This window comes from Ambystoma mexicanum, chromosome 5q, assembly GCF_040938575.1.
Source record: "Ambystoma mexicanum isolate Mex_15411 chromosome 5q, UKY_AmexF1_1, whole genome shotgun sequence".
NCBI classification, from domain to species: domain Eukaryota; kingdom Metazoa; phylum Chordata; class Amphibia; order Caudata; family Ambystomatidae; genus Ambystoma; species Ambystoma mexicanum.
In genome coordinates this window covers 1080001691-1080024870 of record NC_090933.1, presented here as the reverse complement: position 1 = coordinate 1080024870, position 23180 = coordinate 1080001691, and the positions used below count along the sequence as shown (strand labels likewise).

General features: G+C 46.6%; 1 protein-coding gene across 1 annotated transcript in view; it reads right to left on the bottom strand.

The window, feature by feature from the left end:
- Positions 1-23180, bottom strand: part of FAM91A1 (family with sequence similarity 91 member A1) — a 1180047-nt gene that overhangs the window by 961789 nt on the left and 195078 nt on the right. The window contains exons 6-7 of the mRNA XM_069621589.1: positions 1516-1629; positions 594-684 (exon numbers count right to left, since the gene is read on the bottom strand). Of these exons, the coding sequence (XP_069477690.1) occupies positions 594-684; positions 1516-1629 (205 nt within the window). The remainder of the gene's footprint in view (positions 1-593; positions 685-1515; positions 1630-23180) is intronic.

Sequence of the window (23180 nt, the reverse complement as noted above, 5' to 3'; positions counted from 1 at the left end):
TTATTGATTGTCCTTCTGCCAATGATTAAACCTGTCTCTCTGTCCCACCGCATCAGCTAAACCAATCAAGTACATCCAGGTCTCGCCCTACACGTTGTACATCGATGGGACCCTGCAGAATGGATAAGGTAAGCCCTATTCAGTTTCTTTATCATATGTAATTAACTGAATGCATGCATGGTCGGCCTAGGCTTAATTTACTACTTAGTGACCATAGAAATAATTCAGCTACATTGCAGTGAGGAAAGCACCTATATCTGCCTGGGAGATAAACTGAAATGGGCATCTGGCGATATTCCTACATTCTGCATCAACACAAACAATTCCAAAACTAATGGTCCATGTTGAAGCACACTTAGTTGGCAATTACACCATTTGACAATTAATTGGCTAACAAGACAAACTAAATCTCTAGTGGCTTCATAGATACTTTTATGGACTACAGTAAGGACACATTTATTATTTCATGCAAAGTTTTAGACTATTAATTAAAAGCAGAACAAACCAATTCCACAGAGCAAATGTAGCAGTTGGGAGCTTAAACGGCAGACCCCCTCTAACCTAGAACCTTGTTAAAAAGGCTAAATACTTACTGTGAACCACATTGTACTCCAAAGATCCAGCTAGCTGAGGTCCGGTGTCAATGATTTTATCAATTGCCTTCTTCTCAGAAGAACTGCAAATCTATCAAACCAAATAATTGGAGAAATAAACAACATTCCAAATACCAATTCACTAATATGTTTTCACACATCCCTTAGTGCCAGACTCCCCTAACTTCTATGTGCTATAATAATTGGTGTTATTATTACACAATTTAATAATGCTCAATGTATAGATTTTGCGGGGATGAAGGGCTTTCAAACCTGGGACCACATATTGCACACAGATCTTAGATTTATTTTCTACTTAATGTACTATAAACACATTTTTGGAAAATAAATGTGGTTGTAAAATGTAAAACTACAAAAAACACAGAATTCATCAGATCGTGTAGATATCAGAAAAATTACTTCACTCTGAAAGCATAGTAAAGCTGATCTTAAAAGACAAGCATATCCATAACAGTGAAACTAGTTGTAATGAGTAGGCAAAGTGTGAAACTGAGATGAAAACCAGATCTGATGGCAAAGACATGGCATTGTCATGTAATCAATGGTAGGAAGTACTTATATAATGGACCCAGATTTTGGTTGTACAGTAGATTGTAATTTAACATTCAATAAGAAGCCCCTGTATCATGATACCTCCTATAATCTTGGGACTACTGATCCTAAGTCATCACAAAAGCATAATAACCTTCAAATGTGTGCTCGTCTCTTTTTTAACAATGGGAGAGTATTTCTAGAGGTCCTGAAAGCTATATAATTGTCCTGGACAAGAAAACAAACTTTTGGTCAAGTTTACAAGCCTCCTTCGATTTAAATTCAAATTAGTCTGGCAACATTCTTTCTGATGGGCACGATCTTCCTTTTGCACAAAAATTGGCAGCCAAAATAATAAATCACAACATACCTTAATGTCATCCTCTGTGATATATCCAGCCTGAACCACCCACCACGCCTCCACAGCAATGTCCACTGGTTTGACAGGTAGGAGATCCCTTGCAGTTTTCCTTCTGAAAAACTTCTGAAGTAGTATAGTTCATTTGAGATTGCTTGTATTACAGGATACGAAAGCTAACAGTTCACTATTTCATGAGCATTACATTGAAAGAACATTGGGAACAATGGGAAAATGACAATTTGAAGCTATTTTCTAGCAAAATGGTAGAATGCAGAAATCCCTGCCAACTGTTAGGGAGATTATTCCACAGCTCGTTGTTCATAGTCCAAAGTCACTCTACGGTAGCATAGCAGAGCATTATTGGCTTCACTGAGATACAGAGTACAATGCTGGGAGCTAGGTACAGTTGTGTAAATTACACATCAGAGGCCACGACACAGATATACTGAAAAATATGTACACTACTATTAGTAGTACACGTAAAGTAACTAGGGTTCTAATAAGTACTAACAATAAACACAGTATCTAGGGAGTATATTATAAAAACATGAAAGGATCTGATGCCCTGCTCACTACTAAAGGACTCACACATTATATTTATTTTGACATCTAAAGATGCCCACAAAGCCCTGGGGCATCTAGGCACTAGCTACAGTTACAAGAATGTGGAACGATTCCAAGGCATTACAAGTCAGTAATCTGTGAGGAGTCCTGTGGAGTCATCACCGAGTCCCCAACAATGATCTCCTCCCACTTGGCCAGGGGACACGGCAGCCCCAGTACTATGAGAGGATCACATGTGGGAGTGGACAACTGCTGGGTGGCGGTGATGACTCCATTGGGAGGGACGCGGTATTCCCCCCTTTCTTATGCGGAAAACCCTATGACACTGTCATTCCAGTGAAAAGTCCATTCATACCTCACACATACATAACGCACACACCTAACATCTCTGATTTCTTATGTTTTTCTAAGTAAAAACAATATCACTTTAGAAACCCTAGAAATTCAATGGACTCCAACTCCCATAAAACGTACGAAGAAGAAGAAGAAGAAGAAGAAGAAGAAGAAGAAGAAGAAGAAGAAGAAGAAGAAGAAAAAGAAGATGGAGTTGATGCAGATTGAAAGAAACACAAAGTTGAATATGCAGACTAGTTGTTTTGGTGAAGTACGAGTGCGTGGGACATTAAAAATGATATCCACATTTGAGATGCAGGCAGAGCCAGAGAATGAAGCAGTATGGAAAAGGACTGAGCTGGAGGAGGCAGGCACTTCCAGACAGCCGGTCGCAACTACGAGAGTTAAATACCACTGTGGCTTGAGGCCAGGGAGGACCGTTGGAGGACCGTCAGAGTACTGGAAGCAGCAGCAGAGCTACCGGAGACACGGTTATACCGAGAAGCAGCAGTCGTCGGTCACAGAGAGAAGCCAGCTAGTGAGGGCGGACTACTGGGAGAGCTGGATGAATGTCTGCAGTGCGAGGGAGGCTGTCCTAGAAAGAAGCTTTATTGCAGCAACATGATATGGGTCGGGAACGCTGCAAGACACCGGTGAGTTTTCTCAGAGCCATTGTGAATGCTGGGGTGTACAGACAGGCATGTACGCATATAAATCAAATACGAATATTTGAATACCAGCCAAATAAAGTATGAGATGTCAATGTGGGAAATGTTGGAACAAGTAGTACCTCAATCCAATAAAGGAGAAACACAGTGAAGTAATACACCTGTGCTATACTAAAGGACAGTGATGGGTACACACTGTAAATTTGTCAACGCATTGTTTGCTGAGAACTTAAGGATGCCTGGATTACACCTCTACTTAAAAAACAGGTCTTTGTCCAGCTACTCCTGCAAATTACAGGCCAATAACTAATACACAGTAGCTCTTGAAGATCTTGGACCGTGTGGCGTGTTTGCAATGATCAGCTTTCATGGATGAGCATGATATCCTGAACAAATGGCAATCGGGTTTCAGGCAGGGTCATGGTACTGAGACGGCCCTGCTTGATATTACATCCAGTTTGTTACAGTATACGGACAAAGGACAGACAGTGATACTGATGCTGTTGGATTGGTCTGCCGCCTGTGGGCCATGGAATGTTGATCACCAGGTTAAGGGAGGTAGCATTCTTTTCGGACAATGATGCCCTTTGGATTGGGTCCTTCCTGAGCAAACGTCCGTGCAGAGTCTGGAGTGATCTGGCTAAAGCCCCCACAGCACGCCTGAATTTTGGCATACCTCAAGGAGCTCGTCTATCCCCCTCTTCATATAACATTTTAACAGTCCCTTTTTTTCAATTTACCAGAAGAGAGTAATATAGGCTTTATGAACTATGCGGATGACACTGAATGTGTCATCCGGCTCTCAGAACTGCACAAGTAAGATAAAAAAAAATATAAATAAGACATGAAATTATACAATTATGGGTGATGGAAAATGGTCTGGCAATAAACAAAGAAAAAAAGGTTAGTGGTGATAGGTACAGGCAACAAAATAATGAAGTTGGGTCCATGGTATGGACATTTCCCCCGAGTCAGGTTGTAATCATGAAACCAAGAAAAAGTTGAAAACCATGGGCATCATTTTAGATCAAAACCTAGATATGAGGGCACAAATAAACAGTTTGGTTTCGTCCACTGCATATCACATTAAATTGTTAGCCCAATTGCTGACTTACATATGAACTGTGAGATGGTGGCCAGGGCTATTGTAGGGTCAAAAATGGACTATTGCAGTAGCCTTATGGTTGTAATTGCCAAGTCTCAAGAAAGTCGGAAATGTTCCGAAGGCCTCCAGTCTTCCAGATAGAGAAGCTGCAATTGCAGGGACCTGGGGAGAATCCTGGTTTGTCCCATACTGGCGTCAGTGGGCCTAGCAAGCTTGTGATTCCCCATTTCCTGGCGGCTGCTTTCCAGCTTTAAGCTGTGTTGCATGTTGCTGGTAGGGGCTTTAAGGTAGGGGGGGCTTTCCAGGTTTGTATGTGCGGTAGGTCAGACAGGGGTGGCTTACACCATGCCTCCTCTATCTGCAACCAGCATGGACGATCTGTGGTTCGGAACCAAGTGAAAGCGTGCGATAGTTGGGCCGCTCGCCTGTATCCGGATATGTCCAGAGCTCCTAGGTCACCCAAGCAACGGCTGCGGGTCAAAACTTTCTTTGTGATGCAGGGCCTTTTACCCTTCCATATAAATGTCATGATCTCCCGCTGCAGGGAGTTGAGGTTCCCCTCTGGAATGTGAGTTTGGAGAGCTAGGCACCGATAGATTAGCCTGGGAAGCAGGTTAATCTTTACCGCCGCAACTCGGCTTAGCCAGGAGATCTCTTGGTTGTTCCAGTGATTCAAGTCCGCCCAGAGGTCCTTGAAGAGCTGCGGAAAGTTGTGTTTGTAGACCTGGGCACATGGAATTGGGAATGCAGACCCATAGGTATTCAATTGTGGACCCAGTCCACGGGATGGGGAGTTCCGGGCTGAGGATGTCCCTTTGACGCTTCGTTAGGTTGATCGGTGGGGCTGAGGATTTGTTATAGTTCACCCTAAAGCCGGGGTGATACGAGATTCAGAACTGTTCCTGGTCCCCGCTACCCCCTTGTCCCCCTCCATCCCCCCCACCCCCAAGAACATTAAGGATGAAAGAAAGCTCATCCACGGGGTTGCTGACCAACCCCGCCATCTACTAAATTGCGGCTTGAAGGCAAGAGAAGCTATAACTGGGACCCCGAAGGGAGGAAAAACAGCCGGACCTGCGCCCCAGGCAGGGGGAGCGCTGCAGGCGAGGTTAGTGTATTTTAGTGCAACCTGGTGTACGACCAGGGGTCCCTCCATTGGTTATAGGATTGTTTCTGCCGAGCTGGCTTAAGTTTCTGAAAGCTATTGGAAGAGTACTCAGGCGCTGGGGGGGATGTGCAGAGGGATATGGCACCAACCTTCCGTAAGGATGAAGATGTAATCATCAGGCCCAGCAGTCTCAATTCGGGTAAGGACGCTTCCGGGGGCCGCGGAGCCTGCAGCGTCTGCTGGCTCTCAACCAAGGGCCTCACCACAGGTCTGCCTTTCTTTGCGTCTCATCCACAAGCAGGCAACCTTCATTTGTAAGATTATATTGTTGCCACGTCAATCTTTCCTTAACACACACCGGTCTTTCCTCTCGCTCGCCAACTCACTAGCTATGTGCATTTGTTTCTCGTCTTTGTCATTTTAATTCATGAGTCATAGTTAATACCACAGGCCTGGCCTCGCCTCGCCTCCCCAACTCGGTCGTTCACCCGGGAGGGTCGCAGGTGCCTTTGAAACACAATGCAATCTTCTTGTCTGGGATTTGGCCTTCTCCACTTATCTCTTACGGTTCTTTGGAGGCAACGACCGCCTGCATCGAATTCCTGGGTTCCTTTACCCTTGGTTCTCGTCCCTCAATCCGTCGCTCTGCTCCAGTAGGTTCACCTTTGCCCGGAAGTTCTGCTGCTTCTCGTGTTCCACCTTGCTCCGAGTATGTCTCTATGTTCCGCCTTTTATCCCTGTAGGGAGAGCTAATAGGTATCAGATGTATGTGATTAAAGTCAAGTGCCTGACTTTGTCTGATCCGATTAGCAGGACATGTCCAATGAAATGTGTAAGGGTTAGTCTTGTTACTCTCAGTCTCCCTCTTCCTCAGCCGGGTGTTTGTGTAGAAAAGGGGCGGTTGGAACAATGGAGAATCCTATGAAATAGGAGGGGTCATGGGTACGGGAAAGTGGGGGGAATACTGCGACTCACCATTGGTCGCCTCACCCCCACTCCCCAAAGACCCCTCATCCATGTCATACTTCCGCACTGGCCCATCCACAGGAACTGGATCCAAAAGTGATGGCTGTGTCCAGGTCACCTAAGTCCCTGAGGACTAGCTGCGAGACACCCTTTGGTTTCTCACAGTGCCCACCTCCCTTTGTACATGGGATATTTACAAAAACCACTCACTTCATGCAACATCTGATGTGAACAAGCACCTGATGCAACAGAAGATCAGAAAAAAACGAGTGCATGCTGCAGAAGATATGAAAACCACATAGTGCAGACAAATTAGCTAAACAAGCTATTAAACAACCAGAATAAGACTTTTGAGTGTTGTTGGATGAGCGTGGATCCTCGCTGCAGATAAAGGCTTATCTGGCATTTGGATGAGTGAGCCGGGCGAGCAGCTAGCTGCTGGTTTTTTATCACCCAGGCACAGAGGGATCAGAGCACACATGGTACTTGTCTCTCTGGAGCCGTGGACTGCAGCTTTGGCCCGATCATCCGTGGTGGACTTTAAACATAGTCCGACAGGAGTTTAGGTGACAAAAAGCATTGGTGCATACAAATGGAAATATTACGGGGATATACTTAAGTGCAGTCATTTGGCTCCTTAGAACACACACACACCTCCCCAGCAGCAGCAGGCCGGCAGACATGAGGGAGAGGGTCAAGGCCCAGCTGGTGCTTCGGCCATTTCATTGCCAAGCTCCGCAAGTTGTCATGTCGACGCCATACACTGCTTCCGAACTCCCCCTTCTTTTTTTTTCATTTACAGTACCAATGTTTTGGCAATATTTGGTGGCTTGTGCCGCCAAAGTGCCAAAACCAAAAAGCCAAAAATAATCTCTCTCCCTTAACATTACTGCTCAGAGTAAGGAAGTGGTCCACTGTACTAAGCCTTCCCCTGTAGCCCACTTTGGAGGACAGTCGGAGCAACAAGAAGTTGGAGAATATCTTGTCCAGTAAAGAAATAGGCCTTCAACCATGGGGGGGGGGGGGGCTAATTGTCCAAGTACTATGGCATAATGCCTGTCTAGACAATTGCATTAAATATGAATCAGTTTGGTGTCATTCTAAAATGTGTCCCTCTCTAAAAGTTCCTGTTTCTCCAAAAAAAGATTCCTTTTGAAGCTATAAATCTGGCCATCTGTGTACACACCGCTAATTAAATGAAGGTTCCATTTTATTTTCGAGATTCTACATTCTAAATTGAACAATGAGACATTGATTTCTATAACCTGGACCTCCTGAACTAGGGGATGCCGTTTGTCAATAGCTCGGTCTAATATAGTTTCAACCAAAGACTCAAACAAATTAACACTTTCCTTTCTGGCCTCTTAACTGTTCAAACATTTTAAGAGAATATCTTTTAATTTCTTGTGAATTCGTATTTTTTTCCATTGCCTCCTTGTCAAGTTTAGGCAATGCCAACCAGCCCCGCTGGCTTTCTGACATCTTTGTGGTGCCTAACCCAAGACATTTGAAAATTAATTCAAGAGGATAGTTATCACTCTGTGTTCAATCAGAAATGTAAAATGTCATAACATTCCTGAAGAATAAGCAGTCCACAATACAGTAATCAATGACTGAGGAACAGTATTGCAGGTCTTTTATGCTTAGGCATGCACCATTTGCCACTACAATTCCCATAAAATCCCTGGGTTGAACCCCAAAGTACACCTGAAAATCAGTGCTCTGTTTGTGACCAATTTTACTGTCCAAACATGTGCACTAAAAATGTTTTGCTCGAGATCCTGAAGCCCTTGGCAATGTATATTTAATTCTACTATTTTTAACATCTTGACGGCCCTATCCGTCTAAAAATGTACAACATTTCCTGTTAACAACCACTTAATGGCAAATGAAGCTAAAGTCCTGCAAATATGCTTTGCTAGAATTGAATGTGATCTAGATAACTGTTAAGTACTGCAAATAAAAAAGTTCTATTAGCAATCCTAAATTCATTACATTTCTAATTTGTTGCAATCATTTTTCAGCCAAATGAGCACCGTTATGTTCTGTCGAAAAATGGCTGTTGCTCACCATTTCCTTTGATATGCACATGTTGCTCATGGCGCACAAAAGGTTGGGCACCCCTGCCATAACCTCTCTTTCAATGCTGACCAATCTCTCGCCATGGCGACAACACTCCCCTGTATCCCAGCCGCAGGCCCGATGTGAGAAACAGAAGGTCAGCACAAACTGCCGCTTACTGGTAATGGATTCACAGAGTGGTTCTTGAACCAGAACTATCACATTACAGCTTTGGGCACAATCACTAACTGGAACTCTGAATGTATCATTGCCCATCAGCAGTCGAACGGCACAAAAAAAGGGGCAGGATTATACCCCCTTTTATGTGTTATACTGTATATAACACCTCACCTACCGGCAGGAAACGATGGGAAAGACTGACCAGACAAGCAATAGAGGAAGGAGGGATTGAATAGCAGGGATAATAGGAAACAGGAATGTGCAGGTTGTTCGGATGAGGTCAGAGGAGGAGGCGAATAAGAGACTGGAAGGACAATGTAGTGGAGGGAATTTCTAGAAAGGGTGAGGTACTGGTTGGTGTGAAAAGTGGTACTGTGTTGAGAATGTTAAAGTTGTGTTAGTGAGATTGGTAGTAGGCGCATAGGGAGCGAGTGGAAGGGTGACCGAGGAAGTGAAAGAAGGGTGACTGATTAGAAGGAAGGGAGGAGTAGTAGCTTTGAAGAGGAGGGAGAAGTAGAGAGAGAAGGTGGGAAGAGTGGTGGAGAGAGGAGAGTAGTAGACCGAAGGATGGAGGGAGACCATAAAAAGAAATATTGCAGGGCCAGTGGAGAAAGAAACAGCGAGAGAGGGATGGAAGGTGTTTTGAGTAGGAGATTAGTAAAAGGAAGGGAGAGTGATAAAAAGGAAGATCAGAGTGCAGAAGGACCAGAGAGGGTAAAGATATCAGTGTGTGGAAGGCACAGCCCATACATCAGACCATGGGGAGAGTTGTTGGATCGGAACCCAATATTGTTCCCTGAGGGAGATCAGACAGAACAAGTGTTGCTTTTAGGCTATCACCTAAAGATAGTTAGCTTTAAAATAGTAGTTTACCAATCACTAGCACCTATCTGGAGTCGAGTGAAGTTTGTGTCAGGGTGAAACTGCATATCCCCATGCTAGAGAGAGAGAGGGACGCCCACTAGCACAGTTGGAAGTGAAAACAAAAATCTTGAACCTCACCTGGGAGTTGGTATGTTCTTGAGGCCACCTGTGATATGTGGTGACACTGTGGGACCCATCAGACCCCAATACAGACGTTGCCCACAGCCAACGATAGTGAGGTTGACTAAGACAGCCATGTCCTTACAAGAGAATGGCCAGAGCCACAGAATGCGACATGTATGGAGATAAGGTGACGACAATTGATCTATGGGGAACGGTTCTGGTCAGGACCATCATAAAGGTGGAATTGCCACATATGGAAGAAGTGCCTCAAAGGTCGCACTGGCTCACAAACACTTCTTATACGTGGGGGCAGGAGTTATTGATGGGAGCTACAGAGAAGAAAAAAAAGTCGGTCCTCTTCAACCTTGGAAACCTTGCCCATATTTTTTCAAACCCAGCAAGCCCTTGGTTCTGATACCAGAGACTGATAGTTGGAAAGATTAGCAATGCAGGAAAAGCAGATGCTGGATTTGGAGAGATGACTGAGACCCAAGAAAGGAACTCCCAACGACAGTGAATCCCAAGTCCCATTTCACTAGAGACAGTGACGCCTAGGGAACAGGTCGCTTCCAGAAAAAGCCCAGGAAAATCTGGTACCCAAAGCTGAAAGCAAAACTCTACAAAACCCTTACTTTGTGGAATGGGGTAGGTGGGGACTGAGTGGAAGGTCAAAGAGAGAAGGCCAGGGGTGTATGCAGAGGTGAAACTATTCTGTGCAACCTGCCTGCATTGGCAGAAAACATCTCCAGCTGATGCCCCCAAAGCTCCACTGCAACCCTTCAACAGTGGTGCCCTTCTACAGAATATCATGGGATCCCTTGAGCCCGTGAGAACAGGTAACAAATGTACCCTGGCAAAACTTGACTATGCTACCAGAAGCCAGAAGACTTTCCAATAAGAACGAACGCCACCAAGAAAGTCATGATACGGAGCTATCCTGCAGTATATCTTACGGACCAGGGTAGCAGCTTCATGTTCATACTGACGGGAGACAAAAAACACTTAATGAATATCAAAATGCTCAGGATATCCATCTACGCCCACCAAAATTACGGTCACATTGAATAATTTAACCAGACATTAAACTGCATCCTGCAAAAGCTGAATGCTAAAAATAGCAGGAACGTGGATGGCTGAATACCCTGGGCCTTGTTCGTCCTTTGAAAAAGAACCTCAGTCATTTATGGGGTTCATTCCATTTGATCTGGCTTACTGTCGGAACCTCTGAGACATCTTAAAACTCATGCGACAAGAACGGGAAGGTGCAGCCAGCGGAGGGGCCAGCTTTAGTCTGATGGTTCAACATACTAGAGATTATATGGAGAATGTGCAGAGTCTCACTACGACCCATCTCCAAGCAGCCCATGTAAGACATGAGAAGGCCTATAATAAGGATGCAAAAGCTACTACCAGATTGCACAACCTGTTGGTTGTCACAGAGGTATTCTCATCCCTCAGGCATAAAGTCCAACAAGCCAATCGACTGAAGCCCTCACAGCTCTATCATATAAACAAGTTGAAGCCTTGTAGGGAAATGGTATTCCACAACTCCTGACTCTATTATAAACACCCAGTGAGACTCCTATCAATCCAAGTGATCGGGGTCAGACTGCCACTGGATCTCCCAAGAACCAGTCATCAGGAACTAGCCAAATTGTTATCCAGATAGTCTCCACAACTGTGAGGAGAGTCAAAGATGGGGTGCATAAGATTCAAACACCTCCAGGCCGAGTGATTCCTCTGAAACCCTATCGTCTAGCTGAAAGAAAATTATAAGAGATGAACTGGAAAAGTTGTTGGAGCTCATTATCATCGAGAGAGAACGAAGTGAAGGTTGTTCCCAATCAGCCTGGTGCCAAAACTGGATAACATATGGAGGTTGTGGATCGACGTCTGAAGTATTAATGAGCTATCAAAGTGCAATGCCTACCCGATGCACAGGATCAATGAGCTAGTGGAAAGCCTTGGGAGAGCAAAATGAATTTCCACATTGGAACTAACCAAGGGATATTGGCAAGTGCCACTGGGAAAAGACACAAAAATAAAAAAATAAAATCGCATTCTCCACTTCATAAGGCCTCTCACTTCAATGTATTCCTTTTTGGCTCCATGGTACTCTAGCTACCTTCCAGAGATTAACGGATCAGGTACTGGCCCCATGCAGAGGCATCATGGGGGCTTATCTCGACACCATTGTTGTCCGCAGCACCACCTGGGAAGGCCGCCTAAAACACTTGGCAGTAGTATGTGAGGAGCTCAGAAAGACTAACCTCACCACCAACCCTGCCAAGTGTCATCTAACAGGATTATATGTTAAGTACTCAGGATTCCGGGTGGGAAATGGTCAAGGTGGAAGCAGTGCAAAAAGCACAACAGCCTCTAAAGAAGAAGAATATTGGAGCATTCCTGGGTCTCGTCATTTACCACTGTAGGTTTGTATTTGTAGCAAACTTTGCAGACCAAGTCGCTCTCTTAACTGACAAATTGACCAAATCCAACTGGAATTTCATCCAGTAGAACCTTCAAGCTCAACAGGCTTTCACAAATGTCAAGAATACTTCCTGCAAAAGTTCAATCTTGGTCATGTCGTACTTCACAAAAGAATTCATATTACAAACTGATGCCTTGGTGCAGTGCTAGCTCAGATGAACAAAAGGAAAGAAAAAGCCCATCAAATACATCAACTAGAAACTCTTTCCTCTGGAAAGAAACTACCCCATAGTAGAAATGGAACACCTGGCATAGGGATCTATATGAATACTGAGCATCCATTGCTGAGTTGCAGAAAATGTTGCATTCCTTACTGCGAATCTTGGCGACGATAAATGCGTGTGGAGATTCCCAGCATCCCTGACTTCCCCCACTTTAATAAATACCATAACCCTGCTCCCCTCTATATTTTTGCATACATTGTTGTAATCTATGCAACATTTTTGGCCGTGCAGTAATGGAATGCGCAGTGTGAAGGCATCAAGAAGCAAGACACAGACAACAGATTCAAAGTTCAAAATAAAATGGTTTATTAACTCTAATGTCAGGATGGTTCTAGGCCTAACTTGCCCTATGCTAAGGTGGGATTCCCCTACCTGAACAACACTAAAGAAAGTGAGTCAGAAAGTTCAATTTAAACGTCTGTTTGTGTCCAAAACCTATCCTTGCCCTCACAACTAAAGCTAAACAATGTGTATGGATGTCAACAAACAAAATGGTGATCAAAACAAGTTCTGAGCTTCTTCCAGCTCGTTGCTTCCCTTTCTGCTCCCCTTGCCCAAGTTCAAGAAAGTTCCACAAAAGTCTCGGGATAACCTTACCCAAAGTTCAAAATAGTTCCACAAATCCTTGGGGTTCCCTTCCCCAAGTTCCAGGCAACACAGTTCCAACGAAAAGGGTCTTGAGTTCAGAGTTGTCAACTTATACTTAATCTCGATCTTTCAATGTTCAACACAACTCCAGATGAACTTACTTCTGGATTGAATTAACAGTTCAATTAGGTGACTCCTTCTTGGTTTATGTGAACAATGTCTTTGGCTTTCACAATTGAGGGTTCCCTGGTCTAGGTGCAGTTGTCAGACCACAAGGTGCACGCATTACAGGTCGCTCAACCAGGAACCCTAGGCTATACAGCCCACATAGGTTTGTCTGCATTTGCCCCGTGTAAAGTTTCACACTCACTTAGCTTCCTGGCTTTGCCGCAATGTGTCACATATCTTCTGCCAGACTTTGGCTTTGCCGAACTGTTTTCATGCATAAAGCTATATTCTTAGTGATTTTATTTCTTACCACATTTCTGTCATGCTCTTTTGTAGAATTCCACACCTGCTCTTATTTTGTCCGTTGCTTTCAAGTGGGCAATTTCACATTAATCTTATATCAGGTCGTAGCTTTGCCCATAAAGTTTTCATTCAGTTCAGTATTCAATATTAGCGACTTTACTTCACCGCTTAATTTTCATTCAACCTGTGGCTTCGGGTTTGCTTCAATCTGCACATGTTTTTTAAGTTAATTAGGCATGCGTCTCGCTTTCACACAGCCCGTAGGAGCACCCCGGCATCGAGTGACATTCCCCTTCACTCACCGGTCTTCGACGATCCTTTCAGCAGCTGCGTTGTTCCACTTCTGCTCCGCCTGCTGACTTGCCTTGCACAGCGAGCCCCGCTCACACTTCTGCTGCTTCTCTACCCCCGCCGGCAGCTCCGCTTCTCTTCCGCGGACACTGGCGTCTTTGTTTCTCTTCCATTGCGCGCAGCTCCGGCTGCATATCTCTGACCACAGAGTTACCGCACCTATGGATTCCTCATGGCCCACTCCTCCTGGGCTCCACAGTTTCTCTGGATCGTCTGCCGGCATCCTGGCTCTCCTGCTGGATGCACCACGCCTACCTCCTTGAAAGCAGGGCCCCCTGCTGGTCTAAGTGTTGCTGGTTTCCTCCTTTCCTATACAACTGCAACCACTTGACCGGTCGCAGGTGCGAGTTCCCAATTAACATAGCCTAACTTCAATTAGAGGGACATGCCTGACCTTTACAGTACTCTGTGGGCATCTTCCTCGTCTCACTACTAGAGTGATGAACTGACCTATTGGTGTTCACTACTCCTAGTTGCCTCTTCCTTGTCCCAGTACTGTAATAGGTTGAATGAGGAAAATTGAGGGCAGCTGTTTTACTGTAACCCATAAAGGCTGAGGGAGGGTAAGGTTGGTTCTCACAAGGGAAAGTGGGATACCATGGCTCGCCTATTTCACCCTTAAACCTTCTCTTCTTCACCTTCTTTCTGATGTTTCTTACTGGTAACATTCCCTGCTGTTTTCTTCGTCAGTGGGGCAGGGGTAGCAATACACCATAACTGTGTCTGAGATTGAGGCTTTGTCTTGAAATGGAAATGAGGAGTACTGTGCCTCAGCCAAGGATGTCTCATCCCCACTCCCCAAGGACCCTCTACCCAGGTGATCCTCCCTCGCTCCTCCACCCCCAGGGTCCGGATCCAAAAACGATGGCCTTTCCCGGGCCACCTGAGAAGAGGACCCAGAGGGAGTAGATGTGAGGACGCCATCAGGTTTCTCACAGCAGGAAAACGGGTGATACTGCAAATAAGTGGGAAGTTTATAATGTAATATATCACCTCATCGGATGCCAGTTAAAAAAGATTACCAACCATGCCCCCTCGGTGTGGATGGGCCAGAACAAGGACATCAATCCCTACCACCGCCGTTTCTTGAGGTAGTACTTGGCCTTGAAGCCCTATGCTTTCAGAGTGGACGATTGGGCAACGGTCAAAAGAATAATCCTAGCACAGCTAATTGTCCCAGCAAGTAGGACTTAGAAAAAAGGGTGGAGATGTGTGACAGGGTCACTAGCCCGACACTGTCAAGAAGGGATGTGGACCCCTCTCAGCCTGGGGTGGGAGGCAAAAGGGGGTAGGTGGCTTTTGGGGTGGTCCATCTATTGCCAGGGTGGGTGGTATTGTCAAAGGTCTGCACATTTCAAAATACCAACCAGTCTCATTTGGCGTTGAAAGACTAGTCCCACTACAATTGTCCATTGAAATACACTTGACCGACAACCGATCTTGAATGGCACTGCATAGAAACAAATATTTGTGTAAATCGCTAGTCAATGTGAAGGACTTTCAGTGAGGTAGTTTTAATACAGACGGAGGTGGCTTGAGTTCAGTGAGCCAATGAGGAAAGATTAAGATGGGGTTTGTCAGGGATGCTAAAACTCTAGAGAAGGGGAATAGACTTGTCACAGTTTATTGGAATTAAGATTATTATTTAAATCGTGAAAATGATGCAATTAAATTTGTATGCATGGAAATGGAGTTCAAGTTGCTTAGATCCAATTACAACTGGACAAAGCACCACCTGTCACGCAGCAGGGCGGTCACTCTAGAACGATGGTTCCCAGATGCACACCCTAAGAAGTAATGGCCATGCTAAAACAGTGTAATAGATTAGTGGTGATAATATAAATCATTTTTCATCTTTGTGCAGACCCAGCCCAGCCCAGACTCTTTTTCAGCTGCATGAACTAGGTGAAAGTGTTCTGCCTATTAGCAAGATGGACCAAATCTACCAGCTTGACCATTAATCTCACAGTGCAGATTATAATGCATCCGAGTACTAACCTGTGTTTCATTGGTCATTGAATCAAAAGATATTCTATTTCAGGGTGAATGTATATATCTGTTTTATTAGTGTTGGTGTGAGAATATTTAAGTTTTAATTGCTTAGTGTGCATTTTGAAGGCCTCATAAACCATTGTATTTTTGCATCTGTCTAACCAGCACTGCTGGTGTTGCTCTGTGCGGACTGATTGTAGCCCTAGACAAGTCACACACCCTTCTTGAGACCAAGCCATGCCGCTCTGCTACCTAACCTTGTTTAGGTTTGGCTAACTTTTAAGTGTCTTCCATGTTCACCATAACTAGGTGGCCTCTCAAAATCCTCCCTCCGGGGCTAATTTTGGAAATCCATTTTAAATGGGCGAATTGGCACTGCATTACGATCTGTTTGAGTAGGGAGAAAGGGCTAGGGTGCTAAGAGCCCCATCAAGGTTTGAGGGAAATGTAACCAGGAATCCCACCTAGACTGCAAGCTTCAATTGCCTGTTTTTTAACACATTTTTTACAAAATAAAATTCAAAACATATTGGAATTGTCTTGCGACTTACCCTATTCTACCAGGGATAAAATGCCTTCACAGCCAAATCTCACTAACAAGAGGAATAGAAATGGTACGTCATGGTGATTGTTAGGGAGATGTATCATGTTTATGCTTCATCCCCTCTCCTAGTGAGAATCCCAGCACTTTTTGCTGGGCTTCGGGAGCTTTTTTATCCTGATTGAGTGGAGCCTTTTTCCACTCATTCTTATGGTCTCGGTCTTTTGGAACTCTGCTCTGTGTATCTTATCTGTCCTATGGGTCTATATTTCTCCATACCTCTTTAAGGCATCTGTATTTTACTATTGTAGCACACAGCTCCTTATGGGCAGTGCTGCTGGGGACCCTTTGGGACCTCCTTAGAGATTCTTTCTTTATCCTAGAGTAGCTAGAGTTAGTGTCTCTCCTAAAACTTTATATTCTGAGAGATTGGCACACACCACCTTATGTGGTGTGCCAAAATGATACCTACCATCCGCATTCTCTCTGATCCTGTGACTTTTTAGTCACATAAACAACCTTCTAGTTGTCATGATCTCTGCTTCCAAAAGGTCAGGGTTTTCCCAACTCCCTTGGAAGCAGATCCATAACCCAGGTTCCGAGTGCCAACCAGTCCCAATTGGGACCTTTTGGACCCAGTCCTGGCGCCAGTGGCACTAGGCTCATAAATATGCCCAGTCCCAGCGCTGGAAGCGCCGGGCTCATAATGCTTGGGTGGACTTACCTGCAGCAGACCATGCTGCTTACTTGCCTGCCAGTTGAGCCTCTGATCCTCTTCTGTTTGGAACTACTTTTCCTGTTGGGTGGGGCAGGAGCCACTCCCTAGATTCAGAACACTGGAACTCTTCTGGAAAGCAGGAACTCTTTTCTTACTAGGCGTGGCTGTGGAAGGAGACACCTAAGCACTACAGGAGGCTATTTAAACCACACCCGATGGATGAATCTTGCTTTGCGTTATTCTGCATCCTCTGCAGCAGAACGCTCATCGTGTCTTCTGCATCTGATCCTGGGCCTAAGGAAAAAGGCTTACCATCCTGAATCCAGTCTTCAGCAACACCTATAAAGACAAGAAAGAACAGGTTAGCATTACGGTCTTCAGTGACAGCTCTTCACTTACCTGGTCCATCGGCTGTCACCAACGCCTCGCGGTGCATTCCGGCATCTGAAGGACAAAGGCTTACCTACTCTTCGTGCGCTCCGGAGGTCTTCACACTGCATTCCGGCATCTGAAAGACAAAAGCTTACCAACTCTTTGCACGCTCCGGAGGCCTTCGGCGCTGCATCCCGCATCTGAAAGACAAAACAAGGTGCGTTTAAAGACATTGGGGAACTTTAATACTCACGTGCCATTACTCCTTTCCACCTCTAACCCAGTGGGTATTCCGGCACCCGGCAGCCGCTCCGAACTTGTACCTGCAAAATAAAAAGACAGTTAGAGCGCATCGTGAAGCAGGCAACAAGCGCTTACTTACGTGCTTCCAGGCGCTTCTATTCATCACACGGGCTCCATCTTCAACTCACTTCAGCCCGTCATCCGCCATCGCCGGAACCCTGCAAAACAAGAAACATCATTACTAAAGACTTTAAAGACATTAGAGTTACTCGAAACTTACCGTTCGTGCAGTAAACGACGGACAGCAGTCCTCTGAAGTCAAGAGGCCTGCTCCCCTTATCCAGTGAAGAAACTGGTTACAGCACCCTGCCCCGAGGCAGATGGAGAGCACGGCGTTCACTTACCTAAGGTGAGAGCGTTAACCTTTGGGGTTCTACAGGAGAAGAGAAAGGGAAGAAGAGAGAGACATTCAATAACCCAGTTCCTTAATCCCATATTTTCTATCTGCAGACATCTCACCCTTCAAGTCAGACATACAGTGCACAGAGGTCCAGCCCAAAGAGCCAGCCGGGTGTTGCACATCACCTTTGAAGATACGGTATACGCCCAGTCAAGACCGGCGCCTCTACGGGTTTCAGGTGAGCGTTACAGAACGCAAAGCCTCCCACAAAACTCCCGTCCAGGCGCTATGGAAACCTCGGATACCGACCAGCTAGCCCAGTTACTTGGGAAACTAAGGGCAGAAGTGCATGCAGCCCGTCAGGAAACGAACGCTCTAAGAAGGGAACTTATTTTTTCCAAGGAGCGAACAGATGATCTCGCTAGACAATTGCTACAGTCACAAGCCGGACAGACCCCCTTACCCGCATCTGGGAGAAATCTTCCTTCTACATCCTCTATGAATCCAGTGCAGATCAACCTACCTGGGAATGTACCTCTGGCTCCGCCCGAACGATTTTCTGGTGACCCAAAGAGGTTTGCAGTATTTATCAATCAGTGCCGGTTGCATTTCTTATGCCGGCCAGCAGCCTTTCCAACTGATCAAGCTAAAGTAGCTTTCGTGCTTTCGTACCTTAGTGGCAATGCGGCAGACTGGTCGATCCCTCTAGTAAATCAAGATGATCTGGTCCTCCATGATTTTCAAGCTTTTCAGCTCAGTATGGAAAAACTGTTCGCAAGACATTCACAGGGGCAGGCCTTGGACAATGAGCTTCTTTCGTTGCGACAAGGTAATCAAGACCTTTTGGCTTATATTGCGTCTTTCAACAGACTGATAGTGGAAACTCAATGGCCTAAGGACAAAAGAATTACGCTGTTTTATAGAGGTCTACGTGGAGAGCTCAAAGATGTGTTAGCCCAAGTAGTGAATCCCCCACAAGATTGTTCGGACTATATAGACTTAGTCGTTCAAATAGATCACAGACTGCAGAACAGGAAGGCCGATCGTTCCAAGTTTGATGCTCGAGTATTTTCCAAACCGCCAACTCCTTCCAAAGGAGTAGACTCCGGGGAACCCATGCAAATAGGGGGTCTGAAAGGTCCTCTAACACAAAAGGAGCGGGAAAGGAGAAAACAGTTGCAATTATGCCTCTATTGCGGAAACTCAGGGCACTTTCTTCGAGACTGTCCGGTGAAACCTGCCAAGAAGGCAGTAGGAGCTGCAGTTACCAAAGTTACAAACTCTGAGCAGGGAAACGACCTCGCCCGACAAGAATAGAGGTCCTCTTGCCGAGCATGAAAACCAGTTCCGTGACCTCGCATTTCTTGATACCTATGGTCCTCATTAGCCCTGATAATCCGGATCGATTACATGCAATTGAAGCTTACGTCGACAGCGGTGCCATCGGCAATTATGTGGATCACGAAATGGTTTTGAGGATGAATCTAACTCTTTGTCCCAAGGCTGTAAAGGACGTCATTACTACGGTGGATGGTACAGAGATAGCCTCCGGGCCAGTAACGCATACCACTCAAGAGGTGACGCTAGTAAGTCAAGATGGCCACCATGAGAAGATCGTGTTCGATGTGATCAAGGCCCCTCAGTTTCACATTATTCTAGGAATACCTTGGTTAGAGAAACACAATCCTCTGATCGATTGGCGAGCAAGAACGGTCCAGTTTCCAGAATGTGTCTCTACTTGTCACCCTCCACCTGGTGTGGCACTGGCAGCAATTTCTTCAGAGACTCCCCAGTTACCGCCCGAATACCTAGAATACCAAGATGTTTTCCGGAAGGATCAGGCTAACTCTCTACCTCCTCATAGGTCTTATGACTGCCAGATAGACCTGATACCTGGATCTACTCCTCCTTGTAGTAGAATTTATGCCCTCACCGAGCCTGAGAACCTTCACCTTCGACAATACCTGGTTCAATACCTGGCAAATGGGTTTATTCGTCCTTCCAAGTCCCCTGCTTCTTCAGCTTTGTTCTTCATTCCAAAAAAGGAAGGAGACCTTAGAACTTGTATAGATTATCGCTCCCTGAACCAGATCACCGTTAAGAATAGATATCCGTTACCTTTGATCCCTGAACTCCTGGACCAAGTCAGAAAAGCATGCATATATACAAAGCTGGATCTTAGAGGAGCTTACCACTTGGTACGAGTAAAAGAGGGCGATGAATGGAAGACGGCCTTCCGCACCAAGTATGGGCTATTTGAATATCAGGTCATGCCCTTCGGACTTTGCAATGCCCCGGCCGCCTTTCAATATTTTATGAACAATGTCCTCAGAGAGCTCATAGATGTGTGTGTTGTTGTTTACATTGACGACATCCTCGTTTATTCTTCATCGGAATCTGAACATCGGAAACACGTGAAAATGGTCCTCGAAAGATTGCGTCAACACAAACTTTTCGCTAAGTTGGAAAAATGTGTTTTCAACGTGACTGAAGTTGAATTCTTGGGATTCATATTATCACCTGGCGGAGTGCGTATGGATTCAAAGAAGGTCGATGCAGTTCTCAAATGGCCATCACCATCCTCCGTAAAAGGTGTGCAAAGCATGTTAGGCTTCGCTAACTTTTACCGCAGGTTTATCCCCGAATTCTCTCGAATAGTCCAGCCCATCACTGCCTTGTTAAAGAAAAACAAACGTTTTGAATGGTCTACCGAGGCGGAACAAGCTTTCCAGGATTTGAAGACTAAATTTATCTCTGCACCAATCTGAAAACACCCTCGCCCCGAACTCCCCTACATCGTGGAAACTGATGCTTCAAGCCTTGCCATGGGGGCAGTTCTATCACAAAAGGACCCGGTAACCAATCAGTTGCATCCCGTGGCATTTTGGTCCCGCAAATTCTCGCCTCCTGAAATCAATTACACGATTACTGACAAGGAACTTCTGGCTATCAAGTCTGCCTTTAAGGCTTGGCGGCATTATCTGCGGGGGGCCCGACACACCGTTACTGTGATCACGGATCACCGAAAACTGCAATATTTCAAAACCGCAAAAGCCCAATCCTCTCGACAACTCCGTTGGGCATTATTCTTTGCCGAGTTCGACTTCATAATTACCTATCGACCTGGTACAAAGAACGGTAAAGCTGATGCCCTTTCTCGGATGGGAGTGGAAGAACACTTGATCAACCCTAAACCTGTACCAATCATTCGAGGGGATTGGGTCCTCCGACGTATTCCATATCTAAGATATGTAATCACCACAGCTGTGCTGCTTCGGAAACTTTTCCGGCGTCTGCGTCCTGCGTCGATGACGTCGATGCGCCGACGTCGAGGACCTCCTCCGACGTCCGACGTCATCCGATGTGATAAGTAGGACGCACGACGCCCGTAGCCTCAGTTCCGTTTTTTCCGCGAAAGTGTTGCTTCGTGTTTCTCGGTTCTAAGCCTCGACTCTTTGGAGTTCTGTTCTTTCTGGTTCTTCGAACCTGTTCGTTGTGAATTTCCTTCGGCGATGTCTTCAACTTCGTCTTCAACCCCGCGTCCGGGCTTTAAGAAGTGCGGGGAGTGTGGGTCCAAGATGTTGGTGACTGACTCGCACAACGCCTGCCTCTGGTGCCTCGGGGAGGCCCACGACACAGATGACTGTATCGACTGCCAGTCGCTCACGTCCAAGGCCTTACGCGAGCGTAAGAAGAAATTGTCGGTAGGTCGGGTGTCCAAGCCCCGGAAGTCGAAGTCGGCGGGGCTTTCGGCGGATGATTCGAGGGGTGACTCTCCGCGTCATCGTCGGAAGTCTCGTCGGTCTTCTTCTAGGAGTCGGTCTCGCCACTCCTCGGCCTCTTCGAGGCATTCTCGGAAGCGCCGACACCGGTCGCCTTCCAGGTCCTCTTCGGAGGACTCTGCCCGGCACGTCGGTTACCCCACCGGCCGTGCGACGCCGGAGGAATGGGCTTCCTTCGGGAAGAAGATGTTGGCGATTCTTGAGTCGCAGGGTACTCAACCGTCCGCGCCCCCGAGTGGGGTCGGCCGTGAGAGGTCGAGAGCCACCGCTCGCAAGAGTGGTCGGCACGAGTCACGGGAGAGGTCCCGTTCGGACAAGGAGGCTCGTTCTCGCCGTACCCGTTCCAGGTCCCGGTCCTCGACGCGATCGAGACCGTGTGCACCTGTGATGTCTTCGAGGAAGACATCGACGTCTGAGGCGTTGAGGGCGTCGACAGGCTTTCTCGAGGCTCCGGCTCCGAGGAAGTCGTCGAAGCCGTCGACGATCAGGTCGTCGAGGGACACGCTCGGGGCTCCGGCTTCGAGGGCTGTGTCGACGCCGCCGATACTGGAGGCGCTGCCTCTGACGTCGATTTCCTCGACGTCGACGCCGATCCTCTCGGCGCCGTTGCCGGTTTTCTCGACGGCGGCGCCGATTCGCTCAACGCCATTGACGCCTTTTGTGTCGGAGGTGCCCCGTGTCTCGGGTGTGCCCCCTAGGAAGGCTCTGGCTAGGAGCAAGCACTCTCGGGTGCCTTCTTTTCGCCACCTGGAATATATTTCAGAGGGGGATGAGGATTCTGATGGCCTGGTTCCTCGTCAGGTGCCAGATGACATTGTCTCGGGCCATAGTCAGTTTGACGATTTGAGGCAGTCTCTGCATGATGCCAGTGGACTGGACACCTCTCCGGAGGTGGAATTTTGTAGGCCTGAGCCTGGCTCCCATGCCGATTCCTCGTACCGGCGCCTTATGGCTAGGGTTTCTGAGTATCTGGGATGGTCTGCTCCCCCAGGGGAGTTTGTGCAGGATGACCTGACGGACATCCTTGATGTTGGTCCCCCAACTGACCCGGTACTGCCATTCCATATGGCTTTACAGAGAAGGGTGGCGGCGGCTTGGACTGCTCCGGAGAGTCTCCCGGCGGTGGGCAGGTCCTTGTCGCGTAAATACCGTCCAGCAAGTAGCGACCCCTGCTACTTGACCACGCACCCCACTCCGGAAAGTTTGGTGGTGCAGGCGGCCACGGCCCCGGCAAAGCAGGCGTCGTACCCTACCATCCCTCCTGATAGGGACGACAAGCGTTTTGATGGCTGGGCGAAGAAAGTGTTTTCTTCTGGTGGTATGGCGCTTCAGGCGGCCAACTCCATTTGTGCCTTGTCACGTTTCACGCACACTCTGTGGAACTGTGTTGCGTTGGCGGCTGAACATATTCCCGAAGGGGATGAACGGGATGGTTTCCTTGCTATGGTCCAGGATGGTAAGGATGCCATGTGTGAGTCCGTTCAGTCGGGTCTGGACTTGGCTGAATGCGTCAGTAGGTCCATGGCGGCG